Raw genomic sequence first — 18199 nt, forward strand, 5'->3', positions numbered from 1 at the left:
GTTGTTGGCCAGGTCCCCAGTAGGGGGGCGTGTGACAGCCAAACACACATTGATGTTTCTCTCCCTCTCTCCCCCCCTTCCCCTCTCTCTGAAAATAAACAAATAAAATCTTTAAAATTAAAAAAAATATATGCCTTGTAATTTAGTACTCATTAAACTAATTTATTTTTCAAATCAATAACACCAAGTATATTTTATGAGTTTGTGATAATGGTACATTACTGTTAGCACTATAAATATGTACAATTTTTACTTAATTCAATATGATAATAAGTAATAGGAACCATTAAATATTTTTAAAAGAAATCCCTCTTAAGGTATTGTGTTTGCATGCAAACAGTGGCAATTCTAGTTATAAACTCTCTTTTTTAAAAATTTGTATTTATTTACCTGTAGAAGGGAAGGGAAGGAGGAGAGAGGGAGAGAAATATCAATGTATGGTTGCTTCTGGTGCATCCCCTGCTGGGACCTGGCCTCTGCTGGTAACTGGCCTGCATCCCAGGCATGTGCCCTGATGGGGAATTGAACTGCAATCTTTTGGTTCGCAGGCCTGTGCTCAATCCACTGAGCTACACAAGCCATGGCAGGAACCATTAAATATTCATGAATGATGTACCTGGAACAGAATAAAGACTTGTGGAAGCTTGGACAAGATATACCGTATAGAGGCCAAAAAGGTAGTAGAGAAAGTGGAAAGTATGTGTAGAAAAAAATGTGGAAGGTAATTTAGTTCCGAAGGCTGGTCACATCAAGAACAAAATGATTATTGTTGTATCAGAATGAATTTTGAATCTAGTGAACAGGATCCAGCCATGAGATGTGAGAAGTTACAGTCAATGGCACAGTGGGATAAGGATATATCCTGGTTATAGAAGGATTCCCAATGTCCCTATGAGAAGTCTTTCCAACTAATTATAACATGTAAGATGAGGAATAGGATTCCTTCAGTCAAAGAAAATATTAGCACAGGGTAAACAATGTCAGGGAACCACAAAAAGATGAGATCTTAAAGTTTCATGTCTGAAAAGGAAACTAGGATGGTCATCAAGGCAAACTAAATGGTCTCAAAACAAACCCCAGTGTTATGGACTAAAGAAACATTGTTGATGGACTAAGCTGTGAATTGGTCACTGGTAAAGTAACTGGGACTCAGTTCTTAGCAATGTTGAAGCTGAGGCTATTTAGATAGATACTTTCTGACTATTATAGTAGACTCATACTGTGATAAGTCTGTCAGGTAAGTGAGGTATTTAAGTAAAGAAAGTCTTTAAGATATTAGATATGAAGGGGAAATTATTCAAGAAAATGCAGTATCCTTTGACACTTCAGTCCATTCCTGTGAATATTCTCCAAGGAAATAATCCAAAGACAGAAAAGAAAAAGAAAAAGGAGGAAGAGGAGGAATGGCAGACAGAATGAAAAGAGTCAAAAAGGTAAACCAAAGGAGAACAGTTTTCACAAAGAAAATTATTAGAGACTTGACTACTGTTAAGAAATTCAGCTGAATACTGGTGAGAACAATGAGCTTTGTGGCATTTTTATCTTGCCCTATTTTCATACCACTTTTCCCAACTGCATAGTCACCATGAAACCTAATAACACGGTAATTATAATATGTGCAGCAAAAATAAGAAGCCTTCACACTACTAGAGGAGTTAAAATGGCTTTGAACTCCAAAATTGTTTATTCCAAGAGAATTGCCACTATTTGACCTGAACAGAATCTTCTATGGAATACCATCTCACAGGGCTTTTCTTTATTTGATCTAATACAAAATTTGGTGGAATAGAGCCTATCCCCAGCATTTATGAAAAAAAAAAAAGTACTAGTGTAATTGTACTAGGAACATTACATCTTTCTGAGGCAGCGGTAGTAATTGGGGCAAAAAAGAAGCTGTCCAAAATGCTCAAAAAAGCTTGGCAATGAAATTTCTAAATGGGGCTCTCGAATGCATCACAGGAACCATAAGGTTAGAAATTTGGAGCAGGGAGGGATCACTGTAAAATAGGAAAAATTGCATGACTAATTAACATTTGTATAGATCTCATAGTTTACAAACTATCGACCACTTCAGGGATTTCCACACCACTGTCTAGTAAGCAGCTAAACCAAAGAAAAATGATCATGAATAATAGAATAAGTTTGCAAAATACATGGTATATCAATCCTAAATCTTAATGCATCTGAGGGTACCAGTGACAGTTTCATCATTCACTACTTGCTTGGGCAATTTCTTTCCCTCTTTTTGAGCATAATATTTTTAATCAATAAAATATAAGTGCTGGATTAGTTAAATAATTTTCAAACTATTATAAGGGACACCCTAAAGGTCTGCCTTAATGTGAGAAGAGGGTTAAAATCTTTTCTCCTTTTTTTACTGTTCTTTAAAAAATATATTTTATTAATTATGCCATTACAGTTGTTCTATTTCCCCTCTTCATTCTCCTCCACCCTGCACAACCCTCCCCCCACCATTCCCCCTTTAGTTTGTGACCATGTGTCTCAAGTTCTTTAGATTCTATATTTCCCATACTATTCCTGCCTTCCCCCTATCTATTTTCTACCTACCTTCTATGCTACTTATTTTCTGTATCTTCCCCCCCTTCTCCTTCTCCCACTCCCCTGTTGCTAACCCTCCATGTGATCTCCATTTCTATGGTTCTGCTCCTGATCTAGCTGTCCTCTTAGTTTGCTTTTGTTTTAGGTGTGGTTCTTAATAACTGTGAGTTTGCTGTCCTTTCACCGTTCATCTTTTTTATCTTCTTTTTCTTAGGTAAGACCCTTTAACATTTCATATAATAAGGGCTCGGTGATGATGAACTCCTTGAATTTGATCTTATCTGAGAAGCACTTTATCTGCCCTTTCATTCTAAATGAAAGCTTTGCTGGATAGAGCAATGTTGGACGTAGGTCTTTGGATTTCATGACTTGGAATACTTTCTTTTGTTTTTGTTTTTTTTTTTTTGAAGAAAAAATTTATTTCAAAAAATTTGGGGATTTGGTTTTTCTACCTTTTTAAAAAATATTTTATTTATTTATCTTTAGAGGGGAAGGGAAGGAGAGAGGGAGCAAAACATCAATGTATGGTTGCCTTTTGTGCATCCCCTGCTGGGAACTGGCCTGCAGGGAACCAGCCTGCAACCCCAGTATGTGCCCTGACTGGGAATTGAACCGCGATTGCCTGGGTCATAGGCCTGCGCTCAATCCACTGAGCTACACCAGCCAGGGCCGGGATACTTCTTTCTAGCCCCTTCTTGCCTGTAAGGTCTCCTTTGAGAAATTCACTGACAGTCTGATGGGAACTCCTTTGTAAGGTGACTGTTCCCTTATCTCTTGCTGCTTCTAGGATTCTCTCTTTCATTTTAATCTTGGCTAATGTAATGATGATGTGCTTTGGTGTGTTCTTTCTTGGGTGTACCTTCTTTGGGACTCTCTGAGCTCCCTGGATTTCCTGGAAGTCTATTTCCTTTGTCAGATTGGGAAAGTTCTCCTTTATTATTTGTTCAAATAAGGTTTCCACTCGTGGCTGTTCCTCTTCCCCTTCTGGTACCTCTACAATTTGGATGTTGGAACATTTAAAGATGTCCTGAAGGTTTCTAAGCCTCTCCTTATTTTTTTTGAATTCTTGTTTCTTCATCCTTTTCTGTTTGGTCATTTTTTTTCTTCCTTCTGGTCCACTCCTTTGATTTGAGACCCAGTTTCCTTTCCATTACTATTGGTTTCCTGTGCATTTCCCTTCATTTCAATTAGTTTAGTCTTCATATGTTCCTCGAATTTGTGACTAAAATCAACTAGCTCTGTGAACATCCTGATCACCAGTGTTTTGAACTGTGCATCTGAAAGTTTGGCTATTTCTTCATTGCTTAGATTTATCGGCTCAGGGGCTCTGAGTTGTTCTTGAGCCATGTTTTGATCTGTTTGTGCCTGTTACATATGAGGAGCAGAGCCTTAGGTGTTCACCAGGGCGGGGCCACCCAGGTAGTTGGTTTGTGAAGCTGTATATGGGGGTGGGGTCAGAAAGGGACGATGGCGGTTCCCTCTGCTGCTTCTTGCCACTGGAACCTGCGCGGTTCGCCTCACTGATCGCTTCTTCACCAGTTCATCTGCTTGTGAATGTGTAACTGCTATCAGCCTTCAGTGGTTCTGCCCGCTACTCCACACCTGGGATCCGCCCACGGCTGCTGGTGCACCTGGGTCGAGTGCCCGGGTCGGTCCAGTGGATCCTTCCTGCCCAACCCTGCTCTGCTGCTGGCTCTGCCCCTCTTACCAGTTTGGCTGAAGGGGTCGTTGTTGTCAGACTTCCATATAATTCAATTTTCTGTGGTTTGGCTGTGTTTTTGTTGCTAAAACTTTGTTGTTTTTAAATTTGGTTGTGTGAGAAGAGGCAGTGCTTCCACCTACGCCTCCATCTTGGCAGAAGTCTTCTCCTTCTTTTAATCACAGCAATTCTTCAAGTATATGTTTTGTACATGGATCTACTGCATAAATCTGTGTGTGTACCAGAGAGAGAGAGAGGGTTATTTAGTTCTGTTTAAGGGCAAAAATTGACATTATCTCTTGGAAACTTTACATCTATAATGTCCTAGATTTTTATGATGCCTATGCTTAGAAACCAAAGCCCTTCCAGAACTCATAATAAATCCTCTTAATTTTTCTCTATGATTTTTTGTTATTGTTATTATATATTTCTGCAAGCCCATCACTCCCATCTTCCTGAATCTCTCATAAGACATTGCCTAAGGAAGGGTGGCTAATTCCTATCCTGTAAAAATGGCTCTGTTACCTGCAAAAGACCAACCTTAGACCTAAGCAGGCTGGGACTGCGTAGGTAGTGGGATTTTGAGGAATTAGAATAAGTAGCTCAAACCATCATCTCATAGGTAGCTGGATGAAGTTTAAAGCCTTTCCCAAAGAATGTCAGCCATTGTCCCACACTTGGAATTTAGGCTTATAATTCAGCCCCTATGGAAGAAGAAACACTGACATATTCACACTCAGTTAAAGATGACTTTTATCTGAGATCAAGCTTTCAATGAAAAGGGAAAAACTAAGTGTACGAAATCATGGAACACAAAAAATCTGTTTCCTCATGTACAAAGTGGGAATAATGATAAATATAATAAATATAACAATAACACTGACAAGTTATTGAGCATTTAATAGGCATCAAGTATCATACGAGACATTTGACTTATTACATTTCTTCTTCAAGATAATATAAGGTAGATGAATTACCTATTGTGACAATAAGGCCCGTATAATTTATAACATTATTATTACCATCATCATTATTATTTAAATGATGAGGAGGCTAGGAAAACAAACTTTGCCAACCAACTGCACAGTCCTGGTCCTGCCATCACACTTGTTTTTTTCTATATAAACTTCATTTGTTTTTAAATTTTATTTTTCAGTTACGGTCTACATTCAATACTTTGTAATAGTTTAGGTGTACACCATAGTGCCTAGACAATCATGTACTTTACAAAGTGTTTGTCTGATATTTCTAGTACCTACCTGGCACTGTACATAGTTATTACAATATTATCAACTATATTCCATATGGTATACTATTTTGTGTCTATCAATCACGATTTCTTTTTAAAAGATTTTATTTATTTATTTTTAGGGAGGGAGAGAGGGAGAGAAACATCCATGTGTGGTTGTCTCTCATGTGGCCCCCACTGGGGACCTGGCCCTCAATCCAGGCATGTGCCCTGACTGGGAATTGAACCAGCAACCCTTTGGTTGGTTCGCAGCCCGTGCTCAATCCACTGAGCTACACCAGTGAGGGCACAATCACACTTTCTTGACAGCATACAGTCACCTCTCTCTTTAGGGTGGTATCCTAATCTCTGCCAATATTACATTCACTTAGATAAACAAACCATTGGCCCTGGCTGGTGTGGCTCAGTGGATTGAGTGTGGGCTGCAAACCAAAGGGTCACGGATTCAATTTCCAGTCAGGGCACAGGCCTGGGTTGCAGGCCAGGTCCCTGGTGAGGGGTGTGCAGGAGGCAACCACACACTGATGTTTCTTTCCCTCTCTTTCTCCTTCCCTTCTCTCTCTAAAAATAAAATAAATAAAATCTTTAAAATAAAAAAGAAAAACCATTGTAGCTACAGCATTTGCTGCTGAAACCTACCACCCCTTCAATGACTCTTCCACAAAACTCCCACCAGCTTCTTACACTTCAATTGAATAGGATATTCATTATCTTTAAAAGTTTGTTTCTCCCACTCAGTGTTTACAATATGATTCATCTTTAAGAAGCGTCTACCTTAAATTCATCAAATAAAAATTTAAATTACAATGCACAAACAATCTCAGGAAATTTGCAAACATTAAATAAATATATATTTTTAAATTCTAAGTTGACAAAAAAGAAACAGACTCATAGATAACATGCTGACAGCTATCAGAGGGTAGGGGGTTTAGAGGGAGCTGGGTGAAAAAGATGAAGAGAAAGAAAAAACAACAACTCATAACCACAGACAACAATATGGTGATTATCAGAATGAAAGAGAGGTTGGGAAAGGTAGAAGGGGATAGATAGTGGGGGTCAAATATATGGTGATGGAAGGAGACTTGAATTTGGGTGTTGAACACATAAGATACAGATATGGTATTATAGAACTGTACAACTGAAACCTATACAATTTTATTAAGCAGCATTACTCCAATAAATTCAATAAAAATAAAATTTCCAGATATATATCCCTATAGAACACAAAATATCCCCTCCCAACAGTAAACACTAACAGTATGTATGGACTCTCCTTTCTTATTTTACTTTTAGATGGTCCTATTAGCTGAAATATTACAAGCATTAAATAGGTTGGCAAAAAAAATTTCCTCCATCCTAATGTTGAACATAATGATTGATTGACTTGTTAGAATTGTTCTAATTCTTTATATAGAGGCCCTATATTAGCGGGAGATTTTACCACCTACCAAATCTTTTCACCTCTCTTTAATTCTCCAAAGAGTCCTGTGATGTAGTTGGGGCAAGTGGTGATTTCCTCATCTTCTAGATAAGAACTCAGAGAAGCAAAGCAAAGAGCATTGTCAGGCAATGAGTGAGTGGCTGAGTTGGCACTTTCCTAAAACGTAAATATTTTCTTTGCAGAGCCCTTGCTCTCTGTCTACCTCTGTTCCCATTTGCTTCACTGAATGATTTTCTAGTGTAACAAAACTTAAATGTGGATGTCTCAACACACCTACACAAGTGAAAAACTCTGCTCATCTTTAAGGTACCTAGGAGAGTGATCTTTCTTCTTAGATCTTCTTCAAGGTATTGACTCTTTAAATGGTATCTTCAATTTACAGCACCCAGGATTCTTGGTCTTTTCTACCTCAGTTGGGGCCTTCAGTTCTCCACCCACTGCTTTCATGTTCATCTCTCTCTCTCCACCTTCATCATTCACCCCTGCTTTTTAAGTCCCCCTAGGAAAAGCAAAGGGTAATTTTAAAAGTTAGGCTTGCCAGATTAAATTCAGAATGCCTAAGTAAATTTGAATTTCAGAGAAATGAGTATTTCTTTATTATAAGCATGTTCCAAACACTGCATGGGGACATATACATACTAACACTAATTTGTTATTGTCCTCAAATTCAAATTTCACTGGGCATTTTGTATTTTTATTTGCTAAATCTGGCAATCCCTAGATTCATAGCACAGGTTCTCATGTCACAATGACTTCCTTTGAATACTGACTCTTACTCTGAGTAGCTGTATGATTTGAATAAAATTTTGTCAACAACTGTGAACTTGAATTTTTTGTTGTGTAAAGTTGGGATAACAATATTACCTGTATAATGTTGTTGAAAGAATTAAATAACATAATATGAGTAAAGTTCCTAGCATAGTGTTTATCATATAATAGATACTCAAAATAATAGCCATTCATGTTACTCAATGACAATGACTAATAATAGCATTTTACCTGTGAAGTAGATGGGAATTTAATAGGTAATAAAATCTTTAGTTACATGAATGAATCTCTATAGTAGAAACTTAGGAAACTTCATATAGACAGCCAGTCATCGCAGGGCATGCACCTATTTTATACTTAAGCTTTAAAGTAAAACTCCACAGTGTCTGAAGCAGAAATAACTTCTTCGTTATGAAGCACAGTACAATATCAGTAGCTTTTAGGCTAGAGACAACATATAAAGCAGGAAAAATATAGAGTACTCAGGGTAATTATTGTATAACACCCAATATATGGTCCTCTCTTTAGTGTCTCAGGTCACTCAGTTTGGTCAACAGGTTGCAGGCAATAATTCCATAAGTCAGCCTGCATCTGGGTAATCTACCAAGAAGCAAATGGTCTTACAGAACACAGAAATAAAGATTCAAAGAGAGAAAGGTGAGAGAGAATCCAAGAAAGTGACTAAATAAGAAAGGCTCAGTCAAAGATTTGTTGTTCATGAATACATCTTCATTTACTTAACAAGTACAAGAGAAGCAGAGCCCAAGTCTAGGAATAATAGTGTTATTGAGCAGGTTTTTGGAATAGGAACCTCAATGCTGAAGGAAATACAAGCAGAAGTGACTGTTAAAATATTTACCAACTCATATGAATAAGAAGTGCCACAAGTAGTATTGGAGCTGAGTGCTAAAGGCCCCTTGTCTGTTCAGTTGCTGGACCATAATGAGATACAAAGGTCCAAAGGGAAGAGTCAGAGTGGCCAGGGTACCCATGGTGGGAGGACTTGGAGGGTTGGGGGTAGCAGCTTCATATCAATTGGCACAGAAATATTTCAGCATGTGTAATAATCAGTAGAGGCATGCTGGTATGGCAACCAAACAGCAGGCCTGGATACAAGATTCAGACTAGATTATGAACAGGCCAAGCAAGCAGAACTATCAACATAGTTTATCAAGAGCTACATGCTTATATGTTTCATAACCCTAAAATTAGACTGTGGTGACTTACTTTTGCTTTTTAATTCTAAATCAGCTGGACTGTAACCTCAGTGAAAAACAGTAATTGTGTAAATTGTGTTTACCTATCACAGGGCTCAATAAATAGTTGTTTAATGAATAAATATCCAGTTAATTTCTTCTAGTACCTGGAGTGTCCTGAGGATAGAAAGCTCTGAGAATCATTCTGATCTTGAATTGACCTTGGAGGTCTACTCCAGGCTCAAGCTGGTCCAATAATATTTGAACCCTTCAATATCAATTCATAAGCCTCACCTAGAAAAAAAATACAAGGGTGCTCTACAGTTAAATGATGTCCCTAAAGCAGAGCTGAACCCTTAAAGGAGAAGGACAGAATCACACAAGTTGTAAGAATCCTGAGCTGTACCATAAACTTTTCCAATTTTACTCAAATTCTTTTCGGTAAATATGAGTCCAGTTTACAATTGTAGAGAGAAATAAATTTCAGGAAATAGGTTACCTATGAACTTCAGTCACCCAAGGTCTTATGACAATTTAGGTCTTATGATAAAGTGCCTGTATTCATTTGGGGAAGTAAAAACCAGAACTACATTGCAATTCTGTAGTCTATAAATTTCTCATCTTTAAAGAGAAATAGCAGAACAATTCAAATGAGCTGCCTATAACAATAATTTGGTATTTGTAATTGATGTCAATACACTGTAATTTGATTTTCATCATTTTATAGATGCTTTCAAATATAATTACTTAAAGGCTAATTCATAAAATGGTGACAAATGATGCTATACATTTACACTATAAGAAATATGAAACCAACAGGAAATAAGAACATTTTTCAACATTTCTACTAAACTTTGAGGGAAAGAACCACCAACATGATTGGAGATCAAAAGTCCCAAATTTCCAATAAGCATTTTCCAAAAGATAATTATCTTTATTTTAACATCATGAGACTATTTTTGCCACCATTTATTTATGTTTGCTTTCAAATATTATTTATCATGGATTTTCATACATATATAATTTGCTTTGCTATTCTTTCATGGAAATGACTAGTCATAAAAATATTAAGTTAGCTTTCATTTGATTTAATGAACATCTATTGTTATTGATTTGTTGATTTATTTTCTCCTTGTATTGACAGAAAGCAATCGTCCACTTAACTGCACAATTATTTCAGTGTATTGCACATACTAATTCTCACCAAGCCACCCTTTCATGCAAATACATATTATGTAGTAATGCTATTTTATTCTGGTTACCTGAAGTTTGATTCATTTCATTGGAAGATAAATAAATATATATATGTGTGTGTGTGTGTGTGTGTGTGTGTGTGTATAAACATCACTCCTACCCTCAAAGCAGCCTTGCAGGAAGTAAATAGCATGTAAAAAATTATCCCGAGAGAACTATTTATTTTGTTTTTCCACTTCCAAAAATCAGTTTTAATAAGACTCAAATATTAAAGGTAAAAGCCAGAGAGTTTACTTAAAACCTGGAGTAGAGCAACTTAGTTATTACTTTGGTTCTTAAGAACCTCAGGGAGTCTGGTTACTTTTGGAAACTAATCCATAAGAAAGATAAATAAAACCTAAAAATTCCAAAAGTGCAATGTAGACTGTATCCCTTGAATTGATTTCAGTGATTGAACGACCTTCTGACAGAAAATTACCTGAGACGGGGTCAAACCTACTCTGAGCCTTCCAATAGTGACCTAAAATCCAAAGATGAGACATAAATTAAAGTGACCTATACAGATAGGAAGCAAGACTATACTGGGCATCATTTTTAACGGCTTCGACTTCTTCCCTGCTTAGAAAGAAAGCAAAGGGATTAACCAAAGAATATATATCAAGACCCAGAGATACAGACAACAGTGTGCTGATGGCCAGGGTTGAGGAGGAGGGAAGTAGGAAATGGAAACTTCTGTAATAGTGTCAACAATAAAAATAAAGATAAAAAATAGGATGATCCTTTGTAAGTACTGAATCATTAACACTCCATTTTTATACAACCACAAAACTAATACTGTAAAATCCTGAAAAAATGAGACAGAAAAATACATCATTCCACATGTTTCATGTAACATTTTAAAAGGGAATACAATTGTCATATAAGTGAAACCTATAATGAAAGACAGAATCAAAAGTAATTACTTAAGACCAAAATATGCAAACCCACAATCTCATATGTATATTTCATTCAAACATTAAAGGCAGCATATTTCAGGTCAAATAAAAATAATACCAACCCTGGCTGGTATAGCTCAGTGGATTGAGCACAGGCCTGCAAACCCAAGCATTGCCAGTTTGAGTCCCAGTCAGGGCACATGCCTGGGTTTCAGGCCAAGTCCCCAGTGGGGGGGGGGGGGGACATGTGAGAGGCAACCACGCATTGATGTTTTTGTCTCTTTCTCCCTCCCTTCCCCTCTCTCTAAAAGTAAGTAAATAAAATCTTTATTTATTTTTTTAAAGATTTTATTTATTTATCTTTAGAGGGGAAGGGAAGGAGAGAGGGAGAGAAATATCAATGTATGGTTGCCTCTCATGCGTGCTCTGCTGGGAACTGGTCTGCAACCCAGGCATGTGCCCTGACTGGGAATTGAACCGTGATGCTCTGGTTTGCAGGCCCGCACTCATTCCACTGAGCTACACTAGCCAGGGGTTAAATAAAATCTTTAAAAAATTAATACCAAAATATTATCTTTATTTATTTAAATATTGCATGAATTCTTGGGAAATTTTAATGAGTATCTTTAACAATAAGCATTTCGATGACATTAGAGGGAAAAAACTGAAATCTAAGAGTATAAATGCATTTCTAAATTTGGTACTTGTTAAATACTGTGGACTTTTATATAATACTATGTAGTTTTAATGTTTACAAATATATCTGCTTTACAGCCTGGTACTGGCATAAAAACAGGCACATAGACCAATGGAACAGAACAGAGAGCCCAGAAATCAACCCAACTCTCTACAGTCAATTAATATTCGACAAAGGGGGCAATAACATAAAATGGAGTAAAAATTGCCTCTTCAACAAATGGTGTTGGGAGAACTGGATGGCTACGTGCAAAAAAATGAAACTTGAGCACCAACTTACACCATACACCAAAATAAATTCAAGGTGGATAAAACACTTAAACATAAGCCGTGACACCATTAAAGTCCTAGAGGAGAACATTGGCAAGAAAATCTCAGATATTTCACGCAGCGACATTTTTACTGATATGTCCCCTAGAGCAAGGAATGTAAAGAAAAAAAATAAACAAATGGGATCTCATCAAAATAAAAAGCTTCTGCGTGGCTAAAGAAAACAGTATTAAATTAAAAAGACAACCAACAGTATGGGAAAACATATTTGCCAATGATACCTCAGACAAAGGTTTAATCTCCAAAATATACAAAGAACTTACAGGACTCCACTCTAAGAAGACATCTAACCCAATTAAAAAATGGGAAAAGGACTTGAACAGACACTCCTCCAAGGAGGACATACAGAATATCCAGAGACACATGAAGAGATGCTCAATATCACTAGCTATCAGAGAGATGCAAATTAAAACCACAATGAGATACCACTTTACACCGGTCAGGATGGCTTATCATAAACAAAGCAACAAACAACAAATGTTGGAGAGGTTGTGGGGAAAAGGGGTCCTTAGTTCACTGTTGGTGGGATTGCAGACTGGTACAACCATTATGAAAAACAGTATGGAATTTTCTCAGAAAAATAAAAATCAACCTGCCTTTTGACCCAGCAATTCCACTGCTAGGATTATATCCCAAGAATCCTAAAACATCAATTTCAAAGAACCTATGCACCACAATGTTCATAGCAGCACAATTTACAATAGCTAAGAGTTGGAAGCAACCTAGGTGCCCTTCAGTAAATGAATGGATCCAAAAATTGTGGTACATATACACAATGGAATTCTATGCTGCAGAGAGAAGGAAGGAGCTACTACTACCCTTTGCAACAACATGGATGGAACTGGAAAGCATTATGCTGAGTGAAATAGGCCAGGCATTGAAGGACAAATACCATATGATCTCACCTTTAACAGGAAGCTAAACACCAAAACAAACAAGCAAGCAAAATAAAAACAAAGACACTGAAATAGAGAACAAGGGGACAGTGACCAGAGGGTAGAAGGAAGGGAATTTAAGGGAAAAAGGGGTGGGATTTTGAAGAACAAATATGAAGGACACAGGGATAATAACTAAGGGGGGGGTGGGAGGGAGGTGGGGAGCACGGGGCGGGGGGGCTAGGATGGGAGAAATAGACAAAAAACTGTACTTGAAAAATAGCTAAATTAAAATTTTAAAAAGTTTTAAATTAAAGAAAATAAATAAGGAGTTACCTATATTTACATAATTGCCAGGAAAAAATACCAAAATAAATTAATGAGGAACAGGAAAAAAATATATATATATCTGCTTTATAATTTATTAATACATATCTCTGTATATAAAAAAACTTCACACCAATACTGTTACCCAACAAAATTTAATCAGTTTAGAAAAGACAAAGAATGACATCAATATTTTATCTTTTTTGTAATTCATTAACATATACAAATTCCACAATGTATAAAACAATGTACACAAACAGTTTTTAAGTATCTACAAGAGGCTAAGTCAGTTTTCCCAAAACCCATGGCCATTGTCTCTTCCTAATCGAATGTGTGAATGATGACTATTAATTGACAGGGTTATGGGAGGGGATGCTGGAGAAGAAGTGATTAAAATATAAACAAGGTCAATCAGGGGTACCTATTATTAGATCATAGAAATGTAAAAAAGATGAAAACAAACTGATTTTGTGATCAAAAGGAACAAGTTGTGAGGGCACTGGGGTAATTCAGTCTATAAAATTTAATCAAAGGCCAAAAAGAAAATTGGAGGGGGAATAAGTAATCACTAATGCACAAATCTTATTAATATATAATGCAGTCATAATAATTCCATAACAGATACGTACATTTTATTTTGCAAGCAAAAGCACATGCTGATCATTTCACTATATCTAAGAGAAAGTGTAGGCTGTTAAGTGTGGAGTTTGTTTCCAAGTCTGCAATAAAGCATACCACTGTTTTTGGTGTGTTTTAAAACTTAATTTATTGAGGCCCTGGCTGGTGTAGCTCAAGTGGATTGAGTGTGGGCCTGCGAATCAAGAGTATTGCAGTTTGATTCCCAGTCAGGGCACATGCCTGGGTTGTAGGCCAGTTCCCAGCAGGGGACACAGGAGAGGCAACCATACATTGATATTTCTCTCCCTCTCTCCTTCTCTTCCCCTCTAAAGATAAATAAATAAAATCTTTTTTAAAAACTTAATTTATTGAATTTAGATTCCAAAATCAACATAACATGTTGCTGACTATTATTCTTAATCAGGATCTTGACTGAGGTTAATCTAAGAAATCAAAAGTTGCCAAGAGAGCCTCTTTCTTCACTACTACCTGATGGTTCTCTATGTACTTTCTCCTCTTTACCTGCACAATTTCCTTCCTGTCATCACTTAGAACCACAATGAAATGAAAAAGCTGCCGCTTGCCCCAGGAAAGTGTAAAAGCATCAGATTTCAATTGCAAATTTTGATGTCAAATTCTATATTTTCCTTAACCCATTCTTCCATATTTTTTCACATATTTAAATACAACTTCAGTTTCAAGATTTTTCCTTAGTCAAGGAACATGTATAAAGGACACATGGACAAAGCCAAAGGTGGGTAGGGTCAAGGATGGGAGGTGGGGATGGCCGGGGGGGGGGAGTGTTGGAGGGAAATTGGAAACAACTGTACTTGAACAATAAAAAATTCTAAAATATATAATAATAAAAAATAAAAATATTTCTGCAACTGCATAAAAACCCCAAACCCCAACTCCAAACAAAAACAGCCATAGACAGTCTGTAAATGAATAAGTTTAGCTGTGTATCAATATAAGTTTAAACTCTGAAAGAAAAAGAATTTCCCTTAGGCTGTTCTGACTGTCAGTGTAAAAAAACAGAATGAATGTTGAAAATAAAACAAAGAATATTTAAGCATTACTTATAAATCTTTAAACACTTTGTGGTGAAATAAATGCCTCTCTCTGTATGATATCATTTCTAGTGCTCCTTTCAGTAGCTGAAAGCAATAATCCTGTCTTTGACTCAGTTTTGTACCACTTTCGTAGTAAATAAAACTGATGAGTGAGAGTGAGGTAATGGATTTAGGATGCCAGTGGCAATTAAATAAATAAGTACATACGAAATTTACAGACATGAATGTGGCAATTATTAAACATATCAAAATAATTAGAAAATATAGTCATACAACTTAATTATTAAAATTATCTCCTAAAAGAATGCAGATGTACCATTCATTGCTCAAATAATTTCTCAAAAAATTTAATAACCCTACCCCAAAGGAGCCCTGATGTGACAGGAACCAGAGAAAACTATTGTTATTGTTACTCCAGTCCTTTAAGTCAGTGCAATAAACTTATAATTGGTTCCTACCGCAGATGTGACACAAATTCCCTACTTCTCTGGTTCGATATTTGTAGGTTAGGAGTGCTGAATTCAGAACTGTTTCTTGAGCAAGAATGTAGGTGAGCTTCTAGGTCTTTCGATGTCTCTATCTTCTGCTCTTGAGAGATTTGAAGGCTAATCTGATTCACATTATTCATTAGCAAATTGGAAGTCATAAGATTGGTTATGGAAAGGCACTTCGTGAGATTTTCTTCCAAAAATTGTTTGTATACCTCATCCACTTTTTTTTCCATATAACTATTAAGCATAGAATTAGAGAGAGGCTGCTTATAAAACAACATACTTTTTTCTCGAATTTCATCCCCACTCAAAAGTTTTGGGGCAGGTTGTTTCTCTGCAGGCTCAGTGGTAGGAGAATGGCCCAATGGGATATCTACTGAAAGTAAAAGCGGACCGTTAACAGCATCATCACGTATGTGTTCCACAAAGCAACCTGAATCATACATGTTCCCCACATGGTCTCCTCCAATCTGTAGGTCAGGATAATTCTGGCAAATACTTGTGCATGACCAAGATCGGTATAAATCCAGTTGCCTTTCATCATATTTTTCTCTCTTGGGAATGGGCAGTGCAACAGACACATTTCCTGGAAAGGATGCACTTTTACATTTCGCTCCACTTATCTCATCCACAGACTTTCTTTTATTTGTATCATTAATTTGCTCTGCTAACCTTTCTTTCTCAACATGATGTTGATTTTCTACTTTATCAGGGGAAAGCGAATTATCCTCTATACCTAAAAGCTGTTTTTTCCAAGTTTTCTTTTCAGCATTTGAGGTCTTCTTACATGTGAGTGGTTTATATAATTTTGTATATTTCTGTTCTTTGTATAAGAGCTCAATTAGGAAGGCTTCTCCAAGCATTTTATTAGGCAAGATTTCTAAACAGAAGACTGCAGTATATTCCTGAAATTATAAAAGAACTCATTAAGGCAACAAATATTAAAATGTCAAGTTAAGATTTATCTTCTACATGAAACACAAGTGATTGCTCAAAGGATAGAAAACAGAACCAGGAGTAAGGAGACTTGGGTTCCAATTCTGCCATTACCATTTTTAATATTGGGTAAATCACTGTTACCAGATCTCAATTTTCCTATTAGTTAAATGGTGATAATACTCCTCTGCTTTCTTCACAGGATGATTTTCAGGATATTATATGATGCACATGCAAATGCTTTAAAAACTATAAACTTATACAAGAGTATAATTATGTATGTGTGTATATATACACATTTATATATTCAACTGTAATAAATTATTTATTTTAGATGTATTAGTTAAAATACCTAGCACTTTCCCTATCTTCAAATAGTCTACCTAAAATCAAGCCTGGTTTCAAGGACTTCGTCTTAATTTAACTGTGTATTAAGTAATGTCATTTTAGTCACATATTGAAAAATTACTATGCATGTATGATTATTACATATATGAATTTAATGTATGAAAATGACATACATGTATACGAGGAATGCATATTCATTCATATTTTGGACTCATGAACCTTTTCAGATTTAAACTCTAAGTGAATGTAGCCACTTACTTTTTCAATAATCTAAACTAGAATAGACATTAATAGAGATAAAACAGAAAAAAATTGCCAGGGGCTGGGGAATAGGAGATTATTAATGTTTAACAGGCACAGAGTTTCAGTTTTGCAAGATGAAAAAGTTCTGGAATCATACTGGCCATGGTTACACAGTAACATGAATGTACTTAATGCCGCTGAATCGTACATCTAAAAACAGTTAAAATGAAGTAAATAAGTAAATGCAAATGGTTTTCTCAAACTCACTACCATGCTTTTTTTCTTTTGTCTTTCCCCCTCCTACCTTCCTTCCTTCTTACCCTCTTTTCTCTGTCTCCCTCTCATTCCCTCCCTCCCCTCTCCCCCATCCCCCACCCCACCCCTACTCTCCTTCCCTTCCTTTTTTTCTTCCATTCTTTTCTTTTGGACTTTCATCTTACTTCCCAAAGCACGTATTCAGCCTTTTGTATGGTTTGCATGAAATTTTAAGACTGTCAATTTTCCCTATAAACTTTGATAAAGGTGCAAAGGGAAAAAGGAGACTTGATTCAACACACCATTTTCCTTTTATTGGTCTATAATGTTTACTGTAAATGTTTCCAAGAAATCTACTTATTCACATTTAAAGACTTTTTGGGAAAAAATCAAATAATGCAACACAAAATAAGTCAGAATTTAGATTTACCTTTTCCGAATATCAAGACAACTAAAGATTCAGTCTTCTGAGGTTCCAACACTCCAAACACAGCAAAAGTACCTTTTGGCTTCTTTGCTTCTCAGCTTTTGGTTGTACCTCAGAAAGATAACTTCCACCACACAAAACAAAATGGTTCTGCTTTCCACTCATGCTCTAGGACTGAAGCAAACTAACCGGAAAATGATGCTGTGGTCATGATGTTCACATAACAAAAGAGGATCTTGAAAGTATTTATTCAATATGCAAATGACAGTAACAGTGGGAAATATTCACAGCAGTAGTTTTCTTCATCCAAGCGAAGACAAGAGGCAAGGTTATTTAAAAGTTTTTAAGTAAAAAATGCAGTGTGGAAACCAGCATGTTTTGTAACAAGGAATAATTAAAAATAACTTGAACAGCCATCCACAAGGTAATGGTTAGATGAATTATAATACATCTATTAGATTGAATGTTAAACTAAGAATTTTTAATAATGGAATGATAATAAGCATCTATTAAGTAGTTATTCCAAAACAGTCATTCTA

At 36.3% G+C, this 18199-nt stretch overlaps 1 protein-coding gene across 2 annotated transcripts; it reads right to left on the bottom strand.

The window, feature by feature from the left end:
• Positions 1 to 6045: 6045 nt before the first annotated feature.
• Positions 6046 to 17848, bottom strand: LOC119057661 (TLR adapter interacting with SLC15A4 on the lysosome-like). 2 transcript variants are annotated; one of them, XM_053662440.1, is made up of 3 exons: positions 17664 to 17848; positions 15735 to 16356; positions 6046 to 7447 (listed from the first exon to the last, which is right to left on the bottom strand). In XM_053662440.1, the coding sequence occupies exons 2-3, from the start codon at positions 16312 to 16314 to the stop codon at positions 7425 to 7427; spliced, it is 603 nt and encodes a 200-aa protein (XP_053518415.1). In that variant the 5' UTR covers positions 16315 to 16356; positions 17664 to 17848; the 3' UTR covers positions 6046 to 7424. The 2 variants fall into 2 exon arrangements, with proteins under 2 accessions (XP_053518415.1, XP_037012438.1); XM_037156543.2 differs by lacking the exon at positions 6046 to 7447 and having other exon boundaries at positions 13404 to 16356.
• Between the last annotated feature and the right edge of the window lie 351 nt (positions 17849 to 18199).

Source organism: Artibeus jamaicensis, unplaced genomic scaffold (assembly GCF_021234435.1).
Source record: "Artibeus jamaicensis isolate MK-2021 breed Jamaican fruit bat unplaced genomic scaffold, CSHL_Jam_final contig_241, whole genome shotgun sequence".
NCBI classification, from domain to species: Eukaryota; Metazoa; Chordata; class Mammalia; order Chiroptera; family Phyllostomidae; genus Artibeus; species Artibeus jamaicensis.